The following is a 10998-nucleotide window of genomic DNA, read 5'->3' as shown; positions in this document are numbered from 1 at the left end:
GACCTCATAAATTAATGATTACACAAGAAAGTAGGCCTGCTTAACAACAAAACCAAGTGGGCTTACTTAGCAACAAAACTATGCAATAGAAGCATGAGACATACCCCAAAACAATAAAACAGTGGTGGAATGGTCCACATCCTGCCCATTGAAGTCAGTAAGTTAATGATCCTTGAAAAGGGGCTTTTTCTGCACGTACTAAGAGCAGGAATATAGGGGAAAGGTGGCATTATACTGAAACCTGAGATGATTTACCATATTTTAGTATATGTTACTGCCTTTTTGCTCATTTCCATAGTGCCATGACAGTCCCAGTTCGACCATGTAGGAAAAAGAAAACTCCCCCACCCCATGTGGAGGAGAAGCTAGAGATGGAAGTTTGATATCTACTCAAAATGAGGAAGAAGGGTTTCCCTGGTGGCGCAGTGGTTGAGAGTCCACCTGCCGATGCAGGGGACGCGGGCTCGTGCCCCGGTCTGGGAAGTTCCCACATGCCGCGGAGTGGCTGGGCCTGTGAGCCATGGCCGCTGAGCCTGCATGTCCGGAGCCTGTGCTCTGCAATGGGAGAGGCCACAACAGTGAGAGGCCCGCCTACCGGAAAAAAAAAAAAAATGAGGAAGAAGATGGTCTTTTTCCTTTGATTGTAAAAATGTAGCTCACTAAGTTCTCAGGGTGGCATTCCCTTGCCTGCCAGTTGTATCTCTCACAAGCGTTCTATACTAATGAACTCGTTCCTTAGCTGTCACTCTGCCTCTCGCTTAATTCTTTCTGCACTGAGACAGAAGGATCCATGCTCTACTGAGTCCCCAAACGCATTCTGTGGTTCCATCACTACTTCTTCCTTCTGTCCCTTCTTGTCTAGGCTAGTCAGGCTCCTAGATGTTTTCAATCTCTGGTTTGCCTAATTATCCATGATTGATTCACCAGCTCTTCTATCATCCATGTAAACAATTCCCTGAATTTTATTCCCTCTGCTTAAAAGCCCTAGTATGGTTTCTGTTTTTTGGACTGGACTCATAGATTAACCCACACTGATTCATTTCACACTCATTCACTAAGACTTCATTATGTATCACACTTGTGCAAGGCACTGTTTAAGGGTAAGAGCATACCTGTTAATATGATATACTTTTCCTATCTTGTATAAAAATTATAGTCCAGTGGGAAAGACAGATATTGTATAATAAATTGTGGGTATGATATATATCATAAAAGATAAATTATCTGATATTATGGGATCAAAAGCAAGAGAAAGTTAAACCAAAATGAAGAGTCAGGAAGGTTCTTCAGTTTGTCCCTTTTCAAATGAGATCTAAAAGGTGAGATAGCCTTGACCAGGTGTATGCAATAAGAATATGTGAGGAGAAAAAAATTTATTTTAAAACCATTTTACCTAATTTCCCATTTTACAAATGATCTATAAAATTTTCATCAGTGTTTGCTTTGAGGGTATAGAGCTATGTAGCTGGGCAATGGAAGGAGGAAGGAGGCTTTATTATGTACATTCTTTTTTTTCCAACCAAATACTTATTTTTAATATTTATTACAAATGTTGCAGTCAGTTTGGTATATGCTGACAATCATACAGTTTTAACATTTAGTAGTGTCAAGCACACTTTAACTATTTCCAAAGGGACATGTGATGTGGTCTTCGTTTCAGAGGAGCAGAAGTGACTGAATTACTGCCTGCTCTTTAATGTTTCAACTAACCATTCCATTGCCTCATCAAGGCCAGTGACTTTGGTTGCTAAAGTTTTGAATATTTGCCATTTTCAGTCCTTCAAGGCAGGTAACCCAAGTGAATTTGCCATCGCCGAGGGAGTCATGGCCTGTTCCATGTCCTGCTTATTTGCAAACACCACTAAAATGGCTTTTCTCAGCTCTTCTTCCTCCAACATGGCAACTAAGTCTGATTTAGAAATGCCAATTTGCTCTCGATCACAACTGTCTACTACATAAATGACTGCATCTGTGTTTGAATAATAACATCTCCAGTATGGTCTGACACTTGTCTGTCCTCCTAAATCACAGACTTGGAATTTTAGGTTCTTGTATGTTACCGTCTCAACAGTAAATCCAACGGTAGGAATAGTAGTAACGACTTCTCCAACCTGTAATCTGTACAAAATTGTAGTTTTTCCTGCCCCATATAATCCCAAAATTAAAATCTTCAATTCCTGGGTTCCAAACAGACTGGAAAAAATGCTTGAGAAAAAGCCACCCATGATGAACTGCCTGCCCTCCCTCATCGACCATCAGAGACTTGCCCCAGCCTCGGCAGCAAGGCCTAATCGAGTCACCACCTCCCCTCACCTAGGCCTGAGGTCTGGCTCCGGCTCGGGCTCTGGTTCCCAGGGGGTTTCCTTGGAAGCTTGGCCAGCCAGCAGCTTCCACGTCGGACCTCCCGGCCAGGGAGGAAGCAAGGGGCCACCGCCTGTACATTCTTCTATAACCTTTGAATAATGCTAACTACATGTATTTTATATCCAAAAAGATCATTTAAAATTACCTATAAATATCTGAAAGTTTCTAAGACAGAACTGGTGAATAATTTTTCTAATTTAAATAAATATCCAAAGAGACGTGCATGATAGATAGTTCACTGAGGTTTTATGCACTCTCTGGATAGTAGAGTGTTCCCAATTAGAATGAAGGTGACCCAAAATATTTCAAATATTTATGTAAAAATATGTGCCTTAGAAAACATATAATGCCAGGTGCTTAAATAATAATAGAACATAGATATATTGGCCATCTGTGTAATCCTTAATTCAAAATCTCCTGCAGCCACCCAAGAAAGAGCTACAAGGTGTGTACCTGCAAACATAAGTGTTGAAATCTGTCCCTGTGTGTCATCTTGCCCCTTTATTTAGCTTGAAAAGAGCAACTTATATTAAACCTATTGTGACTTGTTTTAGTACTTCATTTTTCCTATTTTTTTTGTTCAATTTTATTTAAAATACTTATTATATAGTATTTACCAGGTACTGTGCCTGGCTCTGAGGATGGTATAACAAATAAAATACCTATCTTGCCCTAAGGAAATTTTTATCTGAGAGATGCAGACAAGTGAATGAGTGCTTATGATACCATATGATACATCCCAAGAGAGAGGTTGGCATAGTGTGTTACGGGAACCCAATAGAAAGGCACCTAGCTAGCCTTGGGAAATTAAGGCATGCTCACTGGAGGATGTAACAGCTAATTAGAAGAGGAATCAAAACTCTTTTTTGGTGGAAATACACAAATCTATACGTTAACACTTTTTTGGATAACAAGATTGAAACCAAACAGTGGTTAATTCTCCAAATAAGCCAAAACAATATGGTAATTTATTTATGAGATCCAGTTTATAATTATTATAAAAGACTATACCTTATATAGATTAACTGCTGTACCCCCATCAATGCCACTTAAGGGTGATTGCTGATAAAAATTTTTCATAAGATGCTAGTCTCAAATAGTGTTTTCTGAAAGTAAGGCATAGGGTATGTTTTACCCTAAGGTCTCCTTATTCTCATAAAAGAATTATAATTAGAGCCATAATTAGTAAACTTGTTCATTATTCTTAATTAAATTAGACATTATCCAGACATCAAAAATTATAATATACTCCAATTATGTGCCAGAGTAAGTTATTCATATAATTGGCCTTATGCTTAACATACAATTAAATGTGCCAAATAAAGCAAACAAACAAAGCCTCTCTGGAGCTCCTGATTACAGAGTTCCATGCCTGCCCAAGCTGCTCACTAGCTCCCTTTTCACTGAACTTTACTTTGACTCTAAGTAGCTTTCTCTATCCTGCTGTATAAGAGAAAGTCAGTGAAGGGTTGGAGAGGTTCTAATAAACACCTGAGCTATCTAATCATGGCCACACCCCCTCTCATGTGCAGCGAGGCTTTCTATTCATCTCCGTTTGTTTCCTAGCACTACCTTGTGGCCAAGATGGCCACAATAGCCATGATGTCAAATTCTCCTCTCCTTTTAGCTTTCAGTTGATGATGGTATTTCCTCTTTTTTTGACCAGATGAGGTCATTCAACATGATATCTCTCATCGTTCTTAGTTTCTATTTCACCAGTACTAAATTTTAACCTCTCTCAATGTAGATAGAAAAATGCAGTTGTAGACAGAAAAATGCAGTCCTTTCTAAGGTTAATTCTTTTACCTTGGTTCTTCCTCATAACGAGTATTCTTAAAATCTAACAAATGCTTTTGTGTAATTGTTCTGTATTTTTCTTTTAATTTTTCTCTTCCTTTTTTGCTGACTCCTTTGTCTTTGTCCATAAATGTACCATTGTTTCCACTTTATGCAAAGGGCTATCGCTTAATTCCACCTGTATATGTGTCTGTCTGCCTGTCTCTGTCTTTGTCTCTCTCTCTCACATACAATATATAGACATTCAAAGGAACATTTATACAAATGCTATACAAACAAAGAACAGGGAGTGAGTGGCTGGGGAGCTAGGGAAAAGGGGTTTTAAGACTGAGATTTGAGCCAGGTCCTGAAGAATCAATAACTTTTTTCTTGATCAGTGGTTCTCAAACATTTTTGATCTCAGGACGCCTTTATGGTCTTAAAAGTAAGTAAGGACCCCAAAGAGCTTTTGTTTATTTGTGTTATATTGATCAAGATGTTTGTGTTATAAATTTGAAACAGAAATTTATATTTGAAATTCACTTACAAATAACAATAAAAACCCACTGCATTGTTAACATAAAAATATGTTTACAGAAAATAGCCCCATTAAAAAGAAATCAAAGTATCATTGTTTTATAATTTTGCAAATCTCTTTAATGTCTGACAATAGAACATATCTGGCTTCTCATATCTACTCTGCATTTAATCTGTTGCAGAATGTTGTTTTGATTAAAGTATGCAAAGAAAATCCTGCCTCACAAAGATATATAATTGAACAAGGGAAAATGATTCTAATATCCTTTTTATATAATTGAGAATACTGTTCTTTGATATTATGCTAAAACTCAGCTAGTAATAGTATACTCTTACAGGTTAGTGGTAATATGCAGTATGCAACCATGCCAATGAACTATTATTGCCCAGTTTCATTAAAATCCACTGGTCTGTCTTGCACTTTGATATTTTACTCATGAATAACTGTGCATTGATTATTTGGAAAATATTTGTTCATAGAATTAGGCAGATCTTCCAAACTTGGACACCTTTCATTATAAAATGTAAAAGCAAAATCCCATTCACTAATATCCCCACCAATATCACCACCTCCAGTTTGATGGCAGGATCAGCAATATACTGCCACACTCTTACTGGTTTTAGTACGCTATTGTTCCAAACCTCTGGAACCGCAATGTCCAATATGATGGTCATTAGCCTAATGTGGTTATTTAAATTAAACTTAATTAAAATTAAATTAAATAGCATTAAAATTTCAGTTGCTCAGTTGAATTAGTTGTATTTCAAGTGCTCCATATCACATGTGGCTGGTGGCTATTATATTGTTTAGTGCAGATAGAGAGCCTTTCTATCACTGCAGACAGTTCTCTTAGGCAGGGGTGAGATGGAGTATCTTATTCTTTTTATCCTCAGCATAATTTACTGCATTCCCCTTACCCTAGTGACCATCCTAGGAGGAATTATGTATCACCAGCTTTAGGAATATTTCTTTGCTCTGTTTCTATGTTTTGGTTAACATAAACCCCCATGAGAATGCCCTACCCAATACACTAGACTTGCCATTCTTTGATGTCCTATATTTCCAATGTCCTTCACCTGTAGGCCACTTGTTAAGCAGCCCCAAATTGCTCCAACTCTAAGATCTTAAAATTCACTCTCTCAGTCTCAGATCACTTATCCCTGTAAATAAATACACACACACACACACACACACACACACACACACACACACACACTTACACATTCCAGGTCCAAAACTGGGAACTGGGAGTCAGGGACTGACAAAGGATTTTTACTCTATTTCTGAAGACAAGAGGCATTTAATGCCAAACTTTGGAAATTTTAAACTCGCTTCATGTTCAAATGGAAAAAGTGGAATACTTGGGAATCTGCCTGTTTTTGACAGCCCCCCCATCACTTTCTAGTCACATAACCGGTTTTATTTTTCTTTATCATACTTAGTGCTTCCTGACATTATTTTATATATCCATTTATTGTCTATCTCCTCCATTAAAATATAAACTCTCTGAAGGAATCCCCTTTGATTCCTTCTATGTTTTACTATCTAGAATAGTAAAACATAGCCTTTTGCTCAAGAAATATTTGAGTGGATGAATGAATACAGAACATATGATCACTTTGACCATAATAGTTACTTTTTACAAAAAAACTCTTCCATATGAGATATATTATGTTAAATACTTTATATGTATAGTTATTTAATGTTAAGGAAAACCTTAAAAATTAAGCTGTACTATTTTCATTTTAAAAAACAGGTAACTGAATCTAAGAGAAGTTGAGTCACTGATATAAAATCAGAAGTTAGTTAGAGAGATACATCCAACCTAACAGTTAGAAATGCTCCATGAAACTGCTACCCCATGAAACTGGTGGAAATCATTTTAAAAAATCATTTTATGTCTCTAGAATTGGTTTTAAGAACATACAACAAAAAGAAGAAACGTTTCTTAGAGAAAATATACTAAAACTCAATAAGAGCAATGAGAGTCAGTGATGCTTGTACCAAGACCCACTCCTTCCTTCCTTCCTACCTTCCTTCCTTCCTTCCTTCCTTCCTCCCTCCCTCTCTCCCTCCATGGGGCCCAGGGACTGAAACTCCACTACAGTGGGGTACAACCCAGAACAGGGCCTCTCTCCCCACAGCCCCATTCAGAGGGCTACGTTCTCAGGAGAGGGAGACTGTCAGCATTCTTCATCCTACCCCCAGCTCTCTGGTACTGAGGCTAAGTCTGGGCAAGTGTGACTAAGAAATGGCCCCAGTGAAGGCTCAATCTTCATCACAGCTGAAAACACCGGGGCTCTGATTGCCCTTGTCTTGTTGGTTTGCTTATTTTAAAATTAATTGCATTATTATTATGGTAATAAATGCATATAGTTTTAAAAAACCTGTCAAAGTCTTATACTGAAAAGTAGAAGTTATATTTCTTTTCATGTGATAAAACCATTGAAAAAAATTCAATTACTATTATTTAGTTGAGTGTTCAAAGAGAGAGGACATAAACACTGGTGGTGGATCAGGAGGGTAATTTCCAAGCAGTGGAGAAATGGGGTGTTGCAATAGGAAGTCTCTGATTGAGAGCGATGGCTGCCTGGGGATTCCAGAGAGCATGGCTGCCTGGGATATGAGAGGAGAGAAAAAGAGGATGCGAAAAATAAATTGTCTGCTTTGATATTTTGTCTTGGTTTAGTCCAAATGCTGGGTATGAGTTCTTGGGTTAAGCAGAATCCTTGTCCACTCAGCTCAAGGAGAGGAGATTTAGGTTAATCCAGGTGACCTTGGCCCACTGCCTGCAACTGCTCAAAGCAGGAGACCCTTGCAGTCTCACCGTGTGTCCTAAATCAATCATTGGTCCTTGTATATTCTAAGGAGGTAGTTGGGTCCTTCTTTAACCAGATAACCCTGAGGCAGCCACATCAGACCAATAGTCATCCTAAGAGAATTGGTAGTGCCAGAAGGTTCCAAGGAGGAAAGGTATTATAGTATCCATAGATGAGCAGAATGACAAATATGGCAAATGGGATTTAGAACAGCAATTCCTTAAGTGTGTTCAATGCAACATTACCCCATTAGATGCTCTCTGAAGAAAAAAAAAGGCAAATAGAGGTCTGGATCAATTCCATTAAAGGCCTTAAAGCACTGAAAAAAACTCAAGTTTACACCCACCATGTATATCAAAATAAGCATATTAGATTATGGAATAACTGTAACAAGTCCAACAAAATTCTGATTTTTCCCTGGTGTTAACTTCCTTGATGCTTTAAACAAAGATTAAATATCTATGTAATTTTTCTCTTCCCAATGCTGCTGGTGTCCCAAACATGTATTTTATCTGCTTAATGGTTAATGATTATTCTGGCACAGGTTCTATAGTTAAATAATTTGGAGAAGTGATGCATTTTCTCTAGAAGATCCATAATGCATGTGAGTATATTAAAGAGTGTGACAGCTCACTGGAGAGGAAAATGTGTGACTTTAACATAGTGTTTCCAAATTGTATTTGACCATAGAACCCATTTTTGACAGTATACATATTAGTATTCTATTGAACTAATGGTCTGCAGAAGATATTTGGAGACCACTGCTTAGAGGACTAAAGTTGGACAAGACAGGCATCTGGCCCAAACAAGCCCCATCGTGTCCAACATTCTGCACAAATAGACACAATGGCACCAAAGATTAATCTTTTAAGGCATCTGTTCTCTTAATAGGGAACATAAATCCTAACTATCTAAATATACTTCTTGCTTTTTTCAGATAAAATATCTTCTGTACCTAACTGTAGTGTAACATTATTGGTGCTATTTTAATTGTCACTTGATATCATCTCAGAAGCAGCTGGCTATATTTTGACTATGATGAAATTGACAGAAGTTGTGTATGTGTATGTGTAATGTAATTTGTAAGTCTCTAAAGTTTTGACTTGTGTTTTTAAAAAGTGCCATGTGCCTCAATAAATGATAAATCACTCAAGAAAGTTGAGATTCTAACAATCTGGTATTGATTGGATGAAGAGAAAGTAAATTTGAATTATGTGTAAATCGAAAGATAAACAAAAATCAGAAATTTTCCTTTGTTCAGTAATATTATATGCAGTGCTACAAGGACTTCACAAATTACAACCCAATGTACCTACTGAACACACAGGAATATGTGTCTCTGATAAACACAATAAACATGGTGATCTACTAAAGCAATGCCATCTTGGAAGATTAATTCAACTGTATTATGTAGTAATCACATGGTAATAGTGAATTTGGAGGTGACAGCTCTGAATAACTCTGCTGGAAATACGTTTTGAGACATTTTTCTAGTATAGTTTATGGATATGTGTTGACTCATTGCTTTCATTCCATTTTTCCTTGTAACCAATGACATGAATTAAAAGGAGATGACTGAGATTCAGGGTATAATCTATGACCTTGGAAAAAATACAGCCAACCTGTCCAAGTGAGAATTGTAGTATTATTACTTAACATAAAGCTTTGCCCAAATGAGTTAATGAACTATAATATATGGTTTCACAGTGTATGTGGTACAGAAGTTCTTAGTATTTCTTCTTCTGTCTTGAACATCAGAGCTAGATGGACATGAGAAGATCTAAATTCATTGAGTATCTCATCATCAACAGAAGACTAAAATGAATAATAACTTACTGCTATTAAGTGCTTACTATACATAATAACCTGAGGCAAACTCATTTAAAAACACATTTCTTTGCATTTATTTGATGACATACGACATGGAGTGTCTTGTCATATGCTTATTTGTCACCTGTATGTCTTCTTTGGTGAGGTGTCTGTTAAGAGCTTTGGTCCACTTTTTAATCAAGTCATAGGTAAACTCTTTGTATGCCCAGAGTTTTAGAGCTACAAACTAGCCAAATATTGTCATTGCTGTATGTTTCATCTTCCATTTTGTGAAGTAGGAGAGGCCATCCATTATTTTTCTTAATTTTGCAAAACAAAACATATCTTAAAACATTGCCTAGAAAATTTCTTCCTTTTAAGCACACAGAACTGAGCACTCAGCCCTCAGATGTTGCTGGGACTAAGATATTTCATTGGAATGGCCTAAAAATGGAAAAGTATTATGTTTCAATTAACATTTATTTTATTCATTTCTAGCGTAAATAAAAAGAATCCTCATATTGGGATAGGTAGAAAGTAAATCTGAATTTTTCTATAAATAACATGTAAATTATGAAACACATTTCATTACACCTATCAAGTATTAATTAAACCATTTACAGACATTTTTTGGATAGGAATCATAAAGTTTTATCCCTTACCATAGAGAAAAACACTGACTGAATATTGCATATAGGAAAAAGTCAAGTTTTATGTTATATAATCTATCCCACCAAAAAAAAAACTATATTTCTGGAAAAAAATGTTTTACGTTTAGAAAATAATCATGTTTTTGAAAATATCAATCCTTATACACACTAGAGCATCTAACACAATGCATGATACAAGGTATACACAGTAAATATTAGTAGATAACATTTTTCAGAAAAGCATAATTTTTCCTTAAATGATTTTAAATATTCTGTCTACTAAGGATGATTATTTTTGTATTCTCTATCCAAACACCCACTGGAATGCTAAACCTAGTAAACCAGTAGAGAAAATGTGTATCATGATTCTACCTTCTTCAGACATTTCTCAGAGTGAGAAAAAGAAACCTTCACCTGTCAACTTCACTCTTCCTGTTCCTGTCATTCTACGTATCATCAGTTAAGTGGATCTTGTCTAAACTATCCTCAAAATTCTCTCCTCCACAATTACTTCCCGATTTAACACAGCCGCTCCTGGTCACTCCCAGGATCACCACAAAAGTCTCTCCCTTGACAACGCTCAGACCCTACCAAAGTTCTTAGCCTTGTAGAGAATTTTCTCTTACTTGACACACCTAGACAAGTGTCTCACTCTAATTCAAAGCCCTGTTTTACTTATCCCATCTCCTCCTGACTTGACTACAACTTCTAAAATAGTGAATGATTTCGTCTACATTTATTATAATAAAGAATTGGAATCCATTTTTTATGTTTGACATGACTAGCTTTTAGTTTCTCACCTGTCTTTGCTGCTGCACCACATAGCGTAACCAAGATAAGAGAGTCCCTGTGTACCACTCATCCTGTGAAGTCAGTGGCAAGTCCCCTGGCAAACCCCCAGGCAGCATGTGGACTCTCCCCCAGACCCACACCCCAGTCACTACAAAGATCCAACATACGCTCTCTGCTTTGCTTTTGCTTCACTCCTTAAGGAACCTGAACCCTTCACCTTTGGAAATCCTTTTGTGGTTTACTGTGTCAG

General features: G+C 37.0%; 1 protein-coding gene across 1 annotated transcript; it reads right to left on the bottom strand.

Moving 5' to 3' along the window:
• Positions 1 to 1643: 1643 nt before the first annotated feature.
• LOC132485362 (ADP-ribosylation factor-like protein 1) lies at positions 1644 to 2240 on the bottom strand. Its single transcript, XM_060091877.1, has one exon. The coding sequence runs from the start codon at positions 2223 to 2225 to the stop codon at positions 1773 to 1775; it is 453 nt and encodes a 150-aa protein (XP_059947860.1). The 5' UTR covers positions 2226 to 2240; the 3' UTR covers positions 1644 to 1772.
• Positions 2241 to 10998: the final 8758 nt, after the last annotated feature.

The sequence above is a fragment of the Mesoplodon densirostris genome, chromosome 3 (assembly GCF_025265405.1).
Source record: "Mesoplodon densirostris isolate mMesDen1 chromosome 3, mMesDen1 primary haplotype, whole genome shotgun sequence".
Lineage (NCBI taxonomy): Eukaryota > Metazoa > Chordata > Mammalia > Artiodactyla > Ziphiidae > Mesoplodon > Mesoplodon densirostris.
Note: the sequence above shows the minus strand (reverse complement) of the source record. Positions and strands in the feature narration are given on the sequence as shown.